Genomic DNA, 18,002 nt, shown 5'->3' with positions numbered 1-18,002 from the left:
CCGCCAATTGGTCGTTTGCACGTGCTTGCCGTTGCGCTAAAAACGACGGTCATGAGCCAATGGCCGAACCTTGGGTTCGATGGAAGAGGATGAGATGATATGAGATTCTTGTTCTCTGACAACTCGTACGAGTCGGTACTGCACTGAAAATCAGTACTCGAACGAGTCACGATGCGATGTTGCATTTGAGACCACCAGTTTCATTGTCGCTGGCCAATCTCACTAAAACTCTCGTAATGGGAGTTGCGAAGGAGAACTCGTTAAGCTGTTGTGCTTCGTCCCAACCTCCACCTCACCACATCTATCTAGCGGTCGGGAACAATGCTACCAGCTTTGCCTCGGAACAGTTCTTGGTGAAACTAAGGGTCATGCGGAGGAGGATGCAGCCTAGCCCGAGAAACGCTTCCAGCTGCCAGGATGCCCGGCATCTGACACTACCTACCTTGCTTCATGGCGGGATCACTCTGTCATACCCAAATTTTCAAGTCCAAGGTAATCTGTACTACCCGTCTCACGCGACGCTTTAATATGGCGCTGCGCCGCGGCTGGCACATGGGACACAAAACATGAGTTGGTAAGTAAGGAATGTACTACCAGACCAATCTCAAGGGGTCGTCGCATCGTGGATCGTGTGCCTGGCGTTCTAGAAGTGCCAAGTGCGACAAGAACTGGTGGGCAGAAGTGGCAGCGGGTTTGTTCCAGATGAGAGACAACGGCATCGTGAATGCTTAGTAGTACCTTGCAGTGCGACTCGTACACGACACAGCGGTTGTACAAGTACTCCATGGCCAGTACCTTGCTGTAATACTCCGTGCCATCGCCGGGTGTCTTTCGGCCCCCTGTCAGCGAGCTGGAGGGGCAGAATGTGGCAGCCAGTCCTGCGCACCCCGTTACTTCGAGGTTCTGGGTACATTATGATTCATGCGCGCTCTTGACGCCTCCGACTTTGAGACACAGCGACAAAAGTCATCATCCTGGGAGCCCAGGTATCTGGCGGCCAAACAGCTGGAGATGGGATCCTTTTGGGTTATGCCTTGCAGATATGGCACATGGAACGCCACTGTGTTGCTCCACGCTCAACAGGTCTGATGGGATGGGCGAGGAAGTCGTTGAGAAAGATGCTACTTCATTTGGCCTAGGACGCGGACTGCTGCTAGGACTATCTGGTACTAGACACTTGCGAGGTACGTGCTGTAAGGGCCAATCTCCAACGTGTGCATCGATCAAGAACACCCCACACACACTCAATCATCTTTTGCGGGACTGCCATTTGAAATCGTTGGATCAAGGACTGGGCAGTTCGTACCTTCACGGTACCGTACTCGTACGTATCTGAGGATTTATGACGGTATTCGAGAGCTCATAATACGGGATGCTCTAGAACGAGGATTCCCCAGCTTTCATCGACGTATGAGAGTGGACTTTGCGCGTATACACACAAGCCTGTGAGGTGCGCCCAGCCGTTGAACGAAAATCCGAATGCGGCGTCAGAGTCAGGAACCCTCGGGAGGCAGGCACCTGCTTAATCATTTCACTGCTGTCTCCTCTCACATGCAAACGGCGTACCTACCTACCTATGATCGGGCTTTGCCAGCCTCAAGTGTATCTCAAGGTCTGACTCCTCTTTCCCTCTGAATCTTCGCCTTGAATCTTGTCAGCAAAACTGCGAAATGATAGGAAGAAAGTAAAAAGCCAGGCAATGAATAGACCGTTCCCTCACCTATCCCAACTCAAGAGCAAAGTTGAAGTCTAGAATCCAAGCACCGCTCTGCAATCTCGGGACAGAGTGTGATTGATCAACTGCCATGCTAGCACACCCTCGCCTCCAACTTCAAGGTATTGTACCTCTTGAGTACTTTCGTCAAGCCGCACAGGGAAACTGGCGCTAGCACGCGATGGTGGCGCCCAGCAGCTGGGACTGTCTGCAAGGTACACGCAGGGCCGGGATTCTGTACTGCTGCGACCAGCATGCTGACGAAAATGGCTGAAGGGACAGGGCCGGTACTCGACAGCGACACACGTGCAGGTACCCCCCCCAAGCCGCCGGGAACTGCTGCACAACTCCCCCGATTGGCCGGTGGCAGACGCGCAGATTTGGCCCCCTCCAGCCTCTGCTGAGTCTGCTCTCTCGGGCTTCCTCTCACCACACGCACTTCGTGCCTAGTGCCGCACTCCTCCCAGCACCCTCCAGCTTCCGGCCTTTCGAACTGCAGGGCCCGTTTCCAGGGCACGCTGGCCGCTGGACGTGCTGGACACCTGCGCGCTCAACGGCCTGAGCCCGCTAAAATCCGCCAGAAACCTCCCCGCTGCTGCGCCTGAGCCTGTCGAGCCTCCGTTCAACCCTCACTGGAAGCGTTTTGGGGGGCGTCCACCTCATCCCTCCAGCCAGTCAGGTCTCTCCCCCCCCTCCATGTCTCTCTCACTCGCTCTATCTCGCTCGTCTCTCTCGCGCTGCCCTCCAACCCTCCAAAACAAGAGGCCAGTCCAGTCCCATCCCATCCCATCCCAGAACTAGCGCGGATGAGAACAAAGTTCTCCCTGGAAGCAGGTCCGAAAGCGCCCCCATTTGCCTTAGGTTCCTCCTTCTCCCCTCCTCCAGTTGCAGAGCCTGGTGTCACTTCTGCATCTTTTTTTCCCTCTCCTCTGCTGTTCCCTCATCAAGGCCTCTCTCCCCACCTTTTGCCGGCTGCAACTGCGGGCTCCCCCCAAAAAAACCGGCCCCAAAAGTCGAGCCCCGGCAGAGCACAGAGGAGAAATACCTACTAGGTAGAGGTGCGTCTGATCTGGTCTGGTCGGGTCTGGTCGCAGTCACTAACAACCGCTAGTTACTCCAAAGGCCATCCCCCAGCCCAACCGCCAGCCTCGACGCATCATCATCCTCCTCCTCGCATCACCTCGCGCGCCAACCTCAACCCCAGGGTCGTATCTTCGCCCACCCGCCGCAGCGCCTCCCGACCGATAGAGTTGCTCAGCGCGCCGTGCTTCTCCAGCGCCCTCTCTATCCTTTCTTCTGCCACGTTCTATTTTTTGCTCCTAGCCATATCGACGCTGGCGCATTCGGTGCAAGAAGCGCCAGATCGCTCCTCGAAGGAAACTTTGCGTGCGCCCCCTCCCAGCAACAGCGAAAGTCTGGCCCTTTGACAGCCTCAAACGCACAACCTCCAGCACCTCCAGCGCGTCGCCGACTAGAAACCCCCCGTCTGCTGCCGCGCACAGAGCGCTCCCGCGCTTCTTGTCCCTCTCGCCGTTGTTGTCTCCATCGTCATCGCATACGAGCTCGTCAATAACTACCACGACAACTGCCATCGTCTTGCCCTGCTTGCCATCTGGCTCCGATTCCCCGAGCCGCTCTCATTGCGCTTTGTGACAGGATCTCCTTGCCGAACTCTGGTTCTCTGCTCGCTACAAGCGTTGTCGCCTGTTTCTGGTATCGTGCGCGCTTCGCCCGCTCACAGGATGCCCATTACGATGGGCGACCAGGGCGCGAACCGTGTGACGCCGTCGATGCTCCCATCGCCACCAATGTCGACCGCCTGGGGACAGTCCGGCGGCAACATTTGGGCGACGGCGCCCTTGGGTGGCCTGCATTCCGTCAGCATGGCCGAACCCAACCCGCAGGCCAGATACTATGCTCCTGCTCCTGTTGATGAACCGCAGCCCGCCTTCGGAGATGCTCCCATGCAGCCATCGCAAGGAGGATTCTATCCGCCTCGCCAGCACCCTGCTCATCAGCACGCCGCGCCCATGTTGTCCTTCAGGGAGCAAGCAGAGCCCGCCCAGCCGGCGCCTGTGCGCGTCATGATCCAGCGCCTTTCCCCCACAACCTCGGCGGCCGAAATTCGCATAATGCTCGTCTTTTCTCAGGAGCTGCTCAGCGTTGAACTCCTCGGTCCTGACTACTCTGAGGCTGAGCCCACCTGCTCAGCCCTGCTGCTCTTTCGAAGCATGAATGGTGCGTCCGAAGCCCGTAACAAGTTGGACGGCCGCCCGAATCCGAACGGCCATGGCACCATGAGTGTCAGCATTCTGCCCTCTCCAGCCTACGGTACACCAGCCTACGGCTCGCCAGACTACGGGTCGCCGACGCGCGCGTCATCCGCTGTGCCAAACGGCGCGCATAATGGCTATGCCGACTTCTCGTACGTCAACCATGATCCGCAGCCGCCTCACAGTAACGGGGTTGTGTCACCGACCGCCAACGCCGGCCTTTTCTACCCTGGCCCTGCCTCTGCCCCTGGCCCGGCTTCTGCTCCTCATCACCAGGACCTCGCCGCCCCAAACACTCAGGCCGGTAGCCGCTACAAGGAGATATTCAACCGGCAGTCCCCGAATGGCAACTATCTTCCCAACGAGATGCCTGGCCGGCTTGGAAAGCACCTCATCAATGCTGAACTCGGCGACGAGGATGACCGGGAGCTCCTTAGGGACTCCGTCGCCTACGGCAACAGGGGCACTCCGGTCCAACGGAGAGACGCTACCATCACCCCTCCCGACTCCGTCAGCCAGGCTATGGCAAGCCTGTCTCTCGAGCCGAACATCGCTATGAAGCCGGGAACGATGCCGGCGTATGTCGCAGGTCTGCCTTCCGTCATTGGCGTCAACGACATCTATCTGCGACTCCAACAGCACGTCGCGCGACAGCAAGATCAGCTCCATCAGCAACAGCATCATCAGCCCGACAAGCGATCCTCCAGACACACAGGGAGGCACCAGCAAGCGCAGTACGGAGCGGCCAATTATCCCCCGGCAAACCCTGCGGATCAGAACCCTCCCTGCAATACTCTCTACGTCGGCAACCTGCCCATGGACGCGTGCGAAGATGAGCTCAAAGTCCTCTTTTCCTTGACTAGGGGCTACAAGAGGATGTGCTTCAGAATCAAGCACAACGGGCCCATGTGCTTTGTCGAGTATGAAGACATTGCCCACGCCACCAAGGCGCTTACTACGCTGTATGGATTCTCGCTGCACAACAGCGTCAAGGGCGGCATCCGCTTGAGCTTCTCCAAGAACCCGCTTGGTGTTCGCTCGGCCTCGTCGCAGGCTCCCCATGGGAATCTGTATCCCAGCGGCGGCATACGCACGCCCACCGCCAATGGCTTCGCGGCGGCCAGCGGCCCTCCTCCCGGCCTGCCTCGCCCCCCCGGCCTCGGCTCCCGATCTCAATCCACCTTCAGCGCCGGCAGTCGCGCCAGCAGTGCCATGGGGCCTGTTATGAATGGCAATGCGCACGGCAACAGGAATGGCAGTGTCAATGGCCACAGGAATGGCACTGTCAGTGGCGGTGTGTCTGAAGCCGGCTCTAGCTATTCCCAGAGAGCACCGTACTATAGAAACGGCATGAGCAGCATGGGCGGCATGAACGGCATGAACGGCATGAACGGCATGAACGGCATGAACGGCTTGAACGGCATGAATGGCCTGAACGGCATGAACAATCTGAACAACATGAACGGCATGAGCATGACAAAGCCTCACACGCCTGTTATCTAGAATGAGAGATGCTCTTTACGTCTCCCCCTTACTTCCTTTGTCTTTCTTCCGTCGTTGTTTTCTTCTCTCCCACCACTACTTCTTCCTCATCTCTGCTTTTGATTTTCGGGCTTCTTCCAAGGTATCGGGGCATCTTTGGGAACACAACGATAAAGTTCACCTAGCATCAGGGTTACGGACAGAACAGGGCGCAACGGCTTTCTCTTCCTTTGGGGTGGTACTTTTCCTTACGTGATTCCCTTCTCTATCGGCATATACCATTTGGGCTCTTTTTGTCGCATCTCGTCCCCACCTATCGACTACGGCTTCTTTCTCATCTTCGCATAGACAGATGGGGCAAGAGAAGGGGCGGGCACCGGCGTTGGCTTCATGGTTTGGTCTATGATACCTTTTGATTTCTTGATCTATTTCTCCTTGATTCCCCCCGACACGCTCCTGGATGAGAAGAAGCGAAAACCAACCCTGGTTCGAGTGCCTGCAATCCACAGTATTCGACTCCTTTCGCGTGGCGATATACTTGCTTTTGGAGAATGGCCACAAAAAAGACAAAAAGAGAAAAGGACAAAAAAAGAAAAAAAAGGCTTCTCAGCGCCTCTTGTTTTGCTTTCTTCTACGCACTTGAAACGAAAAGGAAAAGGAGAGGGAAAAAAAGAATAACAGACGGGGGGCGTCATTGATTTTTATTCATCAGCGCGGTGCGTTTTGGTTGAAATTACGGGACATTTTCCCTTGGCATGGCTTCAACTTTATCCTTGTATCTTTCTCGACATTGTTATAGTATCCTTTGGGGTACTTTTCTCGCCACATTTTTCTCTTGTCTCTAACTTTATCTTTTTGTCTCTTCAATGGATGATCAGGATGACTGGTCATGCATGACTGGTCAGGTATGATTTTGCTTCCTCTTCTTTTCTTCTACAGCCTCAGCCGCATCTTCCTTGATAGAAGCGTCCACAGCATGCAAATGCTCCAATACCACAATCTCTCCCCTTCTTCGTCGTTCTGCAAGCGGAGTTATTGCTTACGCTGTTGTGGTGGTGATCTCAGGGGGGTGTGCGAGGGCGAAGGGAACTGCTTCGTGAGACTGTTCGACAATGGATACCTCGACTGGTCTCATTGGCGGTTTCCCTATTTCCTTTTCGTCCTCTTGATGCCGGTGTCGGGTTTCTCCATTTTCCCCCTTCTTCTTCTTCTTTTCTTCTTTTCTTTTTCTTCTTCCCTTGATGTATGTATGAATGGGATGGCTGCTTCTCTTGATGACTTGGCATGGACAACGGAGTATCAAGGCTGGAGAATGGAGCAAACCCTGTTGAACTTACTTTTAATGTGTTTTTTTTACCCCCCTCCGTGTGCTCCCTTTTTTACGTACAATTGTTCTTTTCTTTTGCCTTTCCATTTTCATTCCTCTTCTTCTTTGTCAACTTTTTGGAGGAGGGGTTGGTGAAGGATAGGGGTAGTTGTAGGAAAATATGGAAACACATTTTTTCTGTGATACGTCATCGGGCTTTTGGGTGCTGGGAGGAAAAAGATGCATTTTCTACGGGCAGCGTTTACGACGGAGCACGTGGCCATCACGGGAAGTTACATGTATAGGAGTCGTCCAGCGTGGGAGGTTTACGTCTTCTCTCTTTTTTTCTTAGGTCCTCTGTATGAGGTAGTTATTTGTCAATTGAGCGCCGTCAGTTCTACCTTACATTTGGGCTGCCGTCTCCGTGTCTCCGCTCACTTGCTCTTCCTCTCCTTGTTCATTTTCGGTAACAATGCTAAGCCATGAAGACTCAGCGGTAAACCAAAACTTTGCGTAGCCTCTCATGGGAAAGCATCTCCATTTCTCGCCATTGCTAGCCTCACCTAGGACAAGGGCTTTAGATCTACCCTCGTGCTCGTGCTCCTGGCCCGGGCCCTGCTGGAACTCGACCCGCGCTTTGTAGAGCATCTGGGTACGGCTCCAGCGGGCTCGGTGACCCTCCATCTGGATGCACAGAGAGCTCGGCCCGTCGACTCTCTCTGCCGGGTCAACCTGGAGCCGGCACTGCCCAATGGCCCGTGATCCTCCATTCAGGTAGTGGAACAGGATGCCTTTGCAGTATCCCGTACCCCGGTCCCGGAAGACGACGGTCGACGCGACGTCCTCCAGCGGCGCCCAGGAGAAGTATACTTCCTCAAGGTCGGAGATGGGGCTGGGCTGGAACTTGTCCAAGGGGAACTTGTCTGGCAAGCGTTCTGTGTATGGTGTCGAGGCTCCGCAGTATGTGCCAACCAGCTCAACTCGGGGCGTCGCGCCGCCCCGTTTCGGCTCGCCATATATGAAGGTGAGAGAGGCACCGCTGCCCTGGCACTGTCCGGTAGGATAACTCCCGTGAGGCCCTATGATGACGTCTCCAGCCTTATCCGACTGCACCAGGATACAGGCCGGCAGAGTTTCCATGGGGCGTACGCCAAGGATAGTCAAGCGGTCGCCCTTTGAGATGGGTAGATAGAGCCATGACGTGTCTTGCTGGAGCCCGCGGGACATCTGGTCATACGTGGACTGGGCCGATGAGCCTTCCAGGTAGTGAATATGGATGTCACATAGACGACCCCGGCTGTAGAAGAAGGTTATGCCTCGCATGCTGTCTGATTCGACGGCAAATAGTCGTGACCAGGTAGTCGAGGCAGAGCCGAAGAGACGACACGACGACAGTAGGGGAGGAGTAGGAGTGTTCCATATATGGGGGACCGGCCCATCCGCGGGTAGTTGGAGGCGCATTTGGCCATGCTGCAGAAAGAATGATGAGACGAGACGAAATGATTGAATTGGAGACAAGAAGGGGAAAGCACATACCGCAAGCTCCGCTCGAACGTGGCGAAGGGTTTCATCGTTGACGGAGGCAACAATGTACGCCGTATGCGTATGACCTCCTCGCAAGTACGCGGGCTGACCAGAGAGGCGCTCGACGCATCTGATGCCGTCCGAATCCAGCGTCAGCCTCACGACAGGAGGCAAGGCCTGCAACTGGCTCGTGACGAGCTCGCCGCCTCGCTCCCAGCTGAGGATCTCCCGCAGCCACATGATCTGCGGCTGCCTCGGATCATCCCTCATGCTGGCGAGACACTCGGCCAGCCGCCACGCTGCTATGCCGCGCCAGAGCAACGCATCCGCTGAACGCTGGAGGATCATGTCTGCCAGCTCGACCGGCAGCGCGGACAGCTGCGGCAGGCCGAGGTGCTTGGCGACCACATCGAGCCGCGGCTTGTCAACATTGCGCGGGAGAAGCAGCGGCCGGGCTCCTCTCCAAGGCTTCCGCCACGATGCCACCTCCAAGAGCCGCCGCAGAAGGAGCTGAGTGTCCTTCAAGCGACACCTAGCCGTCAGAATCTCGTAGCAGTCCTGGTGCAGCGCGACTGCTTCCGACGAGGTGGCGCAGGCAGAGCACTCCCGATATTCATAGCAGAAGCTCGTCTCGGGGGTGATGCGGGAGAGGACAAGAGAGGCCATCAGATCTCGATGGGAGAGCTTGAAGGGCGGCGAGCAGTCCCACACAGCATTGTGGCTAGTAGTGGTGGTCATGCTGGTGGAGTCGAGGGCGAGAGTGGTGGTGGTGGTTATCGTGATGATGGTGGTCCGATAGACTGGACAGTATCAGCTAAAGGCTCTTGATATGTTATCAAGGAAAGGACGTACCAGCCACAGCTGTATCGTCCCATTTCAAGCCGCCTGTGCAGATGCCGCACTGAGGCGTGAGCTTGAGATGTATACCGCCGCTCATGATGGCTCGAACAGACAGAAAGAGTTATCGAGGGAATGTCAGTATGAGGGCAGTTCAACTGCAAGGAGAGCGTATCAAGGCTGTTGATAGTTGATTTGTGATTGATAGGTGAAGTGAAGGCTAGAGAATAAAGGACAGTAGAAAGAGAGAGGGAGAGACAGAGGCAAGAGGGAGGGCGAATGGTTGCCTTTTTATCTTGCCCTGCTCATGACTCTGTTGTAGAGGAAATTGTGGCGGACCTCGCGTAACAAATTCTTGACAGAAGCTGCTCGGGAGCTTCCACGGAAGGTTAAAAAAAAGCTTAAAGTCGTTCCTGCCTCATCAGGAACAAGCAGTAGCCGAGGCGTCGATCAGCGCAAACCATCCTGCTCGCTTCCTTCCCTGCCTAGTACCTATCAATACTAGGTAGGTGCCTCATTGGGGCGTTGCTTCCCCCCTTTTACCTGTTGCGGACATGGCCGTTCGCCATCTCTTCGGCTGGCTTGAGTAAGTTGGCGAGGCATCCGGGCGACGCAAGCAGCTCAGTTTCGTATCATTGGCTACCTGTAGTAGGTTCTGACTACTCTGATACTTCATTCGGCAACAGCGGAAGTTGTTTCCAAGGAGCCACTCGGTTCCCTTGGGAGACAAGGAGGCGGCAATGATCGAAGCCGACCTGCTGTCACTGAGATTGTCAAACTCAAAGTGGAAAAGGATGGAAAGTTTAAACTCGTGATATTGTAACCTTGTTGACGAGTCCATTTGCTGCTATCTGCCAAGCGATACTTGTCACCTGCCATACAGTAAGGTAATCATACAGTAAGGTAATTGAATTACCTTACTGATGTTATCCAGCACCGGCTCCCCATGACGCGTTCCTCATACAACGAGGGTTGCAAAGAGTAGAGTTGATCCCCCCTCGGCCTCCTTCCAACGCTTCCAATATCACTCTCACGTGGAGCTTGTGATAACCCTTCCTTGTCTTCATCTTCCTCCTGAGTGTGTGGGTTTGCCCTAGACGTTCTTTCGTGCATCGGTCAAGTAAAAATGGATATGGTAAAACCTCCCAAAAACGCCATTACCCTGTGCCCGGCTTATGCCACCTCTATCACCTCCTGTTTCCGTGTGAAAAGAAAGGCATATTATACAGTATATATGCGAATGAGACTTTTCAGCTGCTGCTTCCACTTTGTGCAAGTGCGCAAGAGTGAGATGTCCCCTTTCTCCTTCAACTCCTCTCATCCTCTGGGGAAGAATAGACCCCCGATTTTTGGTTTTGATTCGGTGTTATCGGCCCTTTTGACCATGCTGGTAATGCATTTTTAAGCGCCATTACCGCTAGTTCCATCGCAGATTTAGGCTGGTGTATGGAAGAAGCGCAGGATGACTTCGTACATGGCAAACATCATTGCCGCGCTGGGAACGGTGCGCATCAGGTGAGGCGTCAGACCACCGTAAAGGCCCATGAGGCCCTCTTCCTTCCAGACGAGCTTGAAGCACTGTATCAGGCCAGTGTACTTGGGCTTGCCGTCTCCCATGGGAGCCTGTCGCAGACGGGTTCGCGCAACCTGTTAAGAGATGGTCAATAGCCGTCTCAGAGGACACAGACAAAAAAAGCAGGCAAGTTCATGCACAACTCACCTCGTGAGGATAGGCAATGACGGCAGCAACCAGCTTTGCGCCTCCGGCAGCGCCGCCGTTGCCCGTGACATCCACCACCTTGTCCCACCACGTCTTTTCCCTTCCGCTGGCCTGGATCGCCGTCTCTCTTCGGACCAGGTAGGCCTTGAGCTGCTCGTACAGCATCCACTGCATCGTCGACTCGACCACGCCCAGATAGCTCGCGCTCATGCCCTTGTACAGGCCCCTGACGCCTTCGTCCCGCACGACCTGCTTGACGCAGTCCCAGCTGTTGCGGTACAGCCGCTTTGCCGCGCCCCCGCTGCGCTCCGCGACATTCTTATCCAGCTGCAGTCTCGTCTTGACCATCCAGATCGGGTTCGTCGCCGTGCTCGTGGCCACGCCGGCTGTGACACCTGCCATGAGATGCACCCACGGCGCCTCCTCGCCCCCGTTCCAGTACTCGGCCATGAGCCGCTTGCCGTTCCCGTACACGTAAAAGTTGATGCTCCTGGCGGGGATGACACCCACCAGGTTGGGTCCCAGGCCCTTGAACAAGGCACGAGGTCCCTCGGTGCGGTAGACCGAGCCCAGAATCTGCAGCGTCTCCGTGAGGTGGTACATGGCGCTGCGCACCGGATTCAACCTCCGCAGTGCCTGCGCCTGTGCTTCTCTGGATGCGCGGATCTGCGCCTGGTAAAAGTCGGACTGCAGCCTCGTCTTCAGAACGTCGAGCGGCGCCGTGACTGCCGCAGCGGTCATGCCGCCAATTCTAGAGAGAAACGAACACAGTCAGCTATCTTTCTCTTTCTCGCTTTACAATGCTCCATCTGCCTTTGACTCTCTTCTTCGCGCTTCTCTTCCTGCTCTCTTTTTTCTCTTCTGCGCAAGGGAAAAGGATAACCTACCCGCCAGCCATGAAATGCACCCACGACTTCGCAAACGGCAAAGCCTTAACCTGCCCCCTCGGACTGTCGTCAGGAAGCACGTCGCCCGTTTCCCTCGACTGCACCAGCGCCGCATGTTCGGCCGAAGGGTGAGAGTGCTGGAACGGCCGTCCATCGTCTCGCCGGGCCAGATACGGAGCCACCGCCGCAGGGCCCTGCTGCGCCATCGCCCGGTTCTCTTCTTCCAAGATTTCTTTTGCTGTCTTTTTTCCCTTCGGCTTCGTGTTCCCCTTTGTTTTTTGCTTTGCTTCCCAAAGTATAGTCCTTCCTCTTCCTTCTTTAGACAGGTATCAGTCGGTTGCTGTCGATAGATGGCAGTGGCGTGTACGTCGGCCTGCGCAGGTAGGTTACAAAGGTGTGACAGGAAAGAAAAGAGTTAAGAGGATGGATGGGTATAATAGAGCAGGCTGTAAATGATTAGCCCTAGTTAATAATCAAGGGCGTTTTAACAGTGATTGTGGGCTAAAAGGGAGCAGTTTGTTGGGAGAGGGAAGAGAGAAGTTTTGAGACAAGACGAAGAATGATGCGTTTATTGCCTCTTTAACTTTTTTTTTCTGCCGATGCTAGGCCTTCTTTATCCTCTCATGTTTTACCGATTTGTTTTGTTTTAGCTCAGCCGATGTGGCGCGCTTTTGCAGCCAGAGCGGCTTCCGAAGTTACTCCAAGTGGCCAACCCCGACGGCACGTTCCTTTAAAGTCGTCATTAACCACGACATTGCTCTTGGCACTACCTACGTCCTACCTACCTAGGCTACCTTAGGTACCTAGATGAAAGTTATCAAAAATTGAACAATCGTGCACGTTGATCAAACAACAGAATACTTATTTGAATGGGAGAGAGGATTAAAATCAAATATAAATTTCAGTAAAAACTTATTGGCTCGCTATCGAAATCCGCCACTGTTTAATAAAATCCCGAGCAGTTATCCGGAGAAAATATTTCATCATCCATCCCCACCCAAGTACCGTATTGTATTCCATGCAATCCCAGAATCCATCCTTTAACCCTTTTCCGTATCCCACCCAGCTCATGGACGTGGCAAACATACCGAATCGTCACAAATCATCACAATGCTAACCCTCCCTGAACTGCCGCCCTGATCCACTACCGGCCTCACCTTGGGGCCAGATCCGGCAGCATCCCAAATGGCCGTGGCTCGTAGTCAGGAGGCGACAAGATGGAAGCGAGCTGCCCCGTCCGCGGAGGGTTCCGAGGCCCGGTAGGCGCTGGCTCGATCCTGGTCAGCCGGGCCGTAGGCAGCAGCCTTCGAGGCGGCTCGGGAGCAGCGGCCGGCGCGAGGGGAGCGAGAGGAGCAAGCGGCGGTGCCATCATCAGTGGCGGCGCCGCCGCTGGGTCGGGCAGGGGCCGATGTGCCGCAGGTCCCATGTCCACCGCGCCGTATATTCCCGGCATGCTGGGTCCCGCCTCACAAGGCCGGGGGACGCCGCCGGCATCGTGCTGCTGTCGTGCTGCTGCTGCTGCCGCCGCCGCCGCAGCCGCCGCCCTCTGTGCCTCGCGGTGCATCTCTTCCAGCTCGTGCTTCAGAGTTGCGGCTTCGGCGTCAGTGACGTTCCTCCAGTTGCACCTCGCGTGCTTCTTGGTGCAGCCCCGACACGCCGTCAGATGCTTGACGCACTGCAGGCGGAGGCGCCGGCATCGGTCGCAGGGGGGGAATATGATATCGCCCTTGTTGAGCGTGTCTGTCTTCTGCAGCACGAGGGGCCTATGCACCTCCGTGGCCGGGTCGCCAGGAAGCACCACTTGGCTGAGGGCAATGGTCGCAATGGACCTCGAATTGGACGTCGGAGTCAAGGCTGGCGCTGTGGATGACGAACTAGCAGCTGACGTCGAGAGGGGGGCTGGTACCGGCGCCGATGGGGATCCCGCGGCCGAGGGTGCCGTCGAAGCCGCACAGCATGTGCCCGAGGGTGGATGATACGGCGGTGCTTCCAAGCTTGGCGGTGCTTCTAGGCTCGGCGGTGCCAGCGGACTCTGGCTAGCAACCGACGTGGCCTGTGGCTGATAACCCGGAGGCGGCCCTGGTGGCGGGCTGTTTTGCATCGCGGCCATGGTAAACTGCTGGAGAAGGTCTGCATGGATATCGAACTGCGAGCTGCCGGGTCTGGGCATGACGGGGCGCGGTGGGTGGTTGATAGCATGGAAGCTGGAGCTGGAGCTGGAGCTGGAGCTTGAGCTTGAGCTTGAGCTTGAGCTTGAACTTCCATTATGCAGCTGTTGCCGCCGAGCAACGTCCTGCCTGCGGAGCTCGAGTCTCTGGTGCAAGGCGTGAGCCCTCGCCGCAACCTCGTCTGCCCTCCTATGCAGCAGCAAGGCCCTCTGTTCGAGTATCTCGAGCGTCGCCAGCTCGGCCGCCTCGTCCTCTTCAAACGTGTGCTCCAGCGGGAATCTGTCTAGTGCTCCGGAAGATATCAGGCGCCAGTCATCCTCGGTGATCTCAACCTGCAACCCCTGGTACATGAATTGACAGCAACGTGCACCGTTGGGCAAGGGGACGAGAGAGAACGCGTCCGGGCTCGCCTTGGCAAATGTGACCACGTCCAACCACGTGACTTGCTGGGCGTAGGGATTGGGCGAGTTGATGTTGATCGGACCTTCGAAAAACCTCTCAAGGCCGCGTAGGAACCGGGGACCTGTCAGCTTGGCCCCGAGATTGGCTGCAAGACTTTCGCTGCGGTCCATGACGCCTACATGCAGAGTACACTATATCAGTATAGTCCTTACAAAACCCACCCAGGGCATCCGTAGAAACAAGGCTCGCTGATGGGCAACATACCTTCGTATTCATCAATGAGGTAGACGATGTCGCTGAAGGTGTCTACATCGCCCGGCAGGAAGGCCAAAAGTTGGGAGTTGTTCCTTGGCCTAAAGTTGATGATGGATCCGGGGGCCGCTGGGATATATTAGCATCGAGGCCACTTCGAGGAATAGAGGGGAGGAGAAGAATATGGCCGCTTCAAAGAACAAACATACATGAAGAGAGGCCAGGCGAGGGCTGGCGCTGGCGGTAATGCGCAAGCTGGCCGCCGTCATCCTCAACACTCCGTTTCCGCTTGTGGGGCTCGGGACCCGGCGCGTGTGACATGGTGGGTTATCGCTTCTTCGGGGCTCGGCAGACGGCGGAGGTGGAGAGAGAGCGGAGACTTGAAAAAGATGAGATCTACCAGGCAGGGAGAGACTGGCACGACGCAAGAGGCGCAAGGCGGATGGTTCAAGGGAGGACGAGAGAAATGTCCGTTCGGGGGGTCAAGCTTTTAGACGAATAGAAGACAAGGCAAGACCAACTCCAAGGCAAATTGGCCAGGAGCAGCAACCAGAACTTGCTGTGAACGAGCTCAGGCAAGGGAACAGTGACGGGCCAAGTTCATCAAAGGCCAGAATGAACAGCGGTCAAACAGAACAGCGCCTCCTTGTCCTTCGCTGGGATGACGATGGGATGAGTAAATCGAAAAGACAGAGACGGCGGAAGTGTCCTGGTTTTGTAGCAGAAGGGGCCCGGATCCTTGGACGAGCAGAAGGACCATCAGATGCGGCGTGGCAGCAGCTTGTCGGATGGAATGCCCGTTCAGCCAGATGACAGTGGGTCTATCGGCGGGCGGCGACTGGGGAGGGGGCGTCCGTCGAAGAAAATAGTATAAGGGCAGGCTCCTTTTTTGGCATCATGCACGTCTGGTAGCCACAAGTAGGTGGTAGGTAGCGGTAGGTAGTGTGCGGAAGCCAGGAATACCTTGGTTGGCTACTTGCAAGCGGAAGGATTCGATGGCCGGCATGAACCAGACGAGGTAGTATCTGAGATTTGTACCTAGACGAGTTGCCAAGGCATGCCTTAGTGCCTATCAGTCGAGGAGTACCCGAATAGGTCGTGGGATTCTCCGTGCTCTGTGCCTACTCCGTACATCCCAGCAGTTCCAGTCGATACCAGACGACGCACTCGTGCAAGCGAAGTTGGGAGCGGAAGCACCTATTCAGTCGTTCAGGCAATCGTAGATGGGTGATCCCCACAGATCGGTCTGCCGTCCGGCCGGTCTCCAGGCCGGCTCACTTGTACTTGTGCCTCGGGCAAGATGTGCACTAGCATGAGGCATGCGGTGCAGCAGGCATCATGTAAGTGTCGACAAAATGGTCTAGGTGCATACAAGCGGCACAGCTTCTTGGGCAAGAGGGGGAGAGGGGTGTAATTAGCCAAGATGGCGAGAATGCCATCGCAGACAAGGGGGACATGGGAAAGGTGGCTTGCGGTGCTGGCCAAAGAAATAAGACAAGAGGCTAGAGATGCACAATGTATTGCATTGCCGTGGTTTGAGGTGGATGGAGAAGGCGGAGGGGAAGAGGCAACCCTTAGCATCAAGTCCCCTCTTGGTTGATATGGATCGAGATATTGATCTTGATGCTACCATTCAGAAAGAGAGTGGAGCAGCAGTACGTCTTAGGACTCGGGCTTGGTGCCTAGTATCAACAGAGCATATTTCTCCCGACTCGGCAGCTGAGACACGGGGACGATGGATGATGATGGTGATGATGATGATGAAGAAGAAGAAGAAGAAGAAGAAGAAGAAGAAAAAGAAAAAGATTTTCCGGGAGAAAGCACAGGGGTGGGAACGGAGAGGCGGAGGGGAAAAGGGGGACGACTGGCCTGTCTCTCGCGATGAGCAGAGCATGGCAAAAGGCAAGACATGGCAATGGTAAGGCCTGACGGGGCCTCGGTGGTGTCGCAGCACGGGTGGCAGGGTCTGGCAGGTCGGGTCTGGCAGTGGGCTTCCTGACATGGGGTTAATTGGCAGGGGCGGGCTTCGATCAGAGAGGCCAGCTTGGCCGGTCAATGCAATGTGAAAGCAGCGGCTTCAGATAAGATGTCGCTCGGGGTTGTGCTTGTGCTTGTATGTAATAGTTAGGTACCGTACTTCGCACGAGGCAACTGGAAGTTGGGCAGGGAGATAGTTCATACCTGCTGCAGCTGAAGCATGGGGCCCTGACTTGAGCGCGAGCAGCGAGCTGTCGTTGGTCCATCAGGCCCGGCTCAGTTCGCCGTTCTGTTCAGCAGGAAGACGGGGTAGGTACACTAGACGTGCTGCGGGACTGGTTCGAACACTCCTTGGGCCGGGAGCCGGGCCATGAGCGGTTGAGGCAGACATGGGTTGGTGCCAGAGTCGCAGTGGTGGTACTCGTAGTGCTACCCTAGGTAAGGTAGTTACCGGTAGTAGTGGTAGGTAGTATGTATTGAGAAGACCACCCAGTAATTCAAATCAGAGACGGCAAGAAATTGAGCCCTGGACTCGGAATAGCCTGTTTCTGCAAATGCTGCCGGGTCCAAGACAGGCGAGTCGACAAGGCGCCATGCGCTGGGGGAGTTTGCGTTTTGTTCGATTGCACATCAGCAAGGGCATCCTGGCCTCGTAAGGATTCGGGGACACACACACACACACACACACACACACACACACACACACACACACACACACACACACATACACCAAGATAGAAGCCCTCGCATACCTAAACATAGCCATTTGTAGGGTCCATCTTATCGGGTGATCGCTTGATTGTTGCATTGCCCTCAGCGGTTTCTTTCCGCTGTCTTGGTGCCTGGTCCATGGAGAATCATGTGTTAGAAACGAACCAGAACGCAAGTGGCAGTCTGGAGAAGATTGGCTTGCTTACTGTACAGGTACAAGCACCTTTGCGGCGTGCGCCAAAGCAGAAAATAGGGGGGTGCATGGCGCGCACTTGTCACATACTCTTTCTCACCGGATTGAAGCTGCTACCTGGTAGAAACTCCATGCTTGTAGGCGGTGGGCACCGCTAGGCCGTTACATCGCAAGACACCACCAACCAACGACCGACGTGGCTTCATCCGCAGCGTGTGCTCGCGTGCATGTTTGTATGTACAATACCATATCAACCATCATCGTTAACGGCGTAACTGCTACTCCGCAAACGCCGTCTCCTGGTGGTGCTCCCCAACGGCGAAGGCAGCCCAAGCCTTAACGTTAAGTGCCGGCTAGAGCATGGCAAGGAATGATCGTCAAGCGGACCGGGCGGCCCTGCTGTGCCCCCCAGAGCTCCATTCGATTCCCGCAGCGGGCGCGTGTACGGCAATCCGGTTCCCTGTCTGCAAGTCAGCGAGGCCCTCAAAAGCGCTTGACTTGTACATCGCTAGTAGGTACATGTTGAACCAAGCTCCTCGACTTCGTACTCGAGGCG

General features: G+C 55.7%; 4 protein-coding genes across 4 annotated transcripts; 1 reads left to right on the top strand and 3 right to left on the bottom strand.

Moving 5' to 3' along the window:
• Window positions 1–3,456: 3,456 nt before the first annotated feature.
• On the top strand, window positions 3,457–5,490 carry BBK36DRAFT_1137088 (hypothetical protein; the record flags this gene model as incomplete). The annotated part of the gene is made up of 1 exon (XM_024893135.1): window positions 3,457–5,490. The coding sequence occupies one exon, from the start codon at window positions 3,457–3,459 to the stop codon at window positions 5,488–5,490; it is 2,034 nt and encodes a 677-aa protein (XP_024753738.1).
• Window positions 5,491–7,177: 1,687 nt separating this feature from the next.
• BBK36DRAFT_1107697 (hypothetical protein) lies at window positions 7,178–9,236 on the bottom strand (the record flags this gene model as incomplete). Its single annotated transcript, XM_024889283.1, has 4 exons — window positions 7,178–7,819; window positions 7,925–8,245; window positions 8,312–9,099; window positions 9,152–9,236. The coding sequence occupies 4 exons, from the start codon at window positions 9,234–9,236 to the stop codon at window positions 7,178–7,180; spliced, it is 1,836 nt and encodes a 611-aa protein (XP_024753737.1).
• Window positions 9,237–10,570: 1,334 nt separating this feature from the next.
• On the bottom strand, window positions 10,571–11,949 carry BBK36DRAFT_1155223 (mitochondrial carrier; the record flags this gene model as incomplete). Its single annotated transcript, XM_024893812.1, has 3 exons — window positions 10,571–10,783; window positions 10,857–11,607; window positions 11,744–11,949. 3 exons carry the CDS (start codon window positions 11,947–11,949, stop codon window positions 10,571–10,573), a joined length of 1,170 nt encoding a protein of 389 aa, XP_024753736.1.
• Window positions 11,950–12,891: 942 nt separating this feature from the next.
• Window positions 12,892–14,914, bottom strand: BBK36DRAFT_1174192 (hypothetical protein). The gene is made up of 4 exons (XM_024895910.1): window positions 14,775–14,914; window positions 14,578–14,694; window positions 13,792–14,488; window positions 12,892–13,617 (listed from the first exon to the last, which is right to left on the bottom strand). Exons 1-4 carry the CDS (start codon window positions 14,884–14,886, stop codon window positions 12,897–12,899), a joined length of 1,647 nt encoding a protein of 548 aa, XP_024753735.1. The 5' UTR covers window positions 14,887–14,914; the 3' UTR covers window positions 12,892–12,896.
• Between the last annotated feature and the right edge of the window lie 3,088 nt (window positions 14,915–18,002).

This window comes from Trichoderma citrinoviride (assembly GCF_003025115.1).
Source record: "Trichoderma citrinoviride strain TUCIM 6016 unplaced genomic scaffold BBK36scaffold_1, whole genome shotgun sequence".
NCBI lineage: Eukaryota > Fungi > Ascomycota > Sordariomycetes > Hypocreales > Hypocreaceae > Trichoderma > Trichoderma citrinoviride.
Note: the sequence above shows the minus strand (reverse complement) of the source record. Positions and strands in the feature narration are given on the sequence as shown.

Excerpts from the sequence above, each read along its gene's own strand:
- BBK36DRAFT_1174192 (XM_024895910.1), bottom strand. The coding sequence starts at position 14,886 with ATGTCACACGCGCCGGGTCCCGAGCCCCACAAGCGGAAACGGAGTGTT. Across the intron at positions 14,489-14,577 it reads CCTCATTGATGAATACGAAG|GCGTCATGGACCGCAGCGAA; the intron begins GTATGTTGCCCA and ends CTCTGCATGTAG. Across the intron at positions 13,618-13,791 it reads GGTTATCAGCCACAGGCCAC|TTCGTCATCCACAGCGCCAG; the intron begins GTCGGTTGCTAG and ends GTCAGCTGCTAG.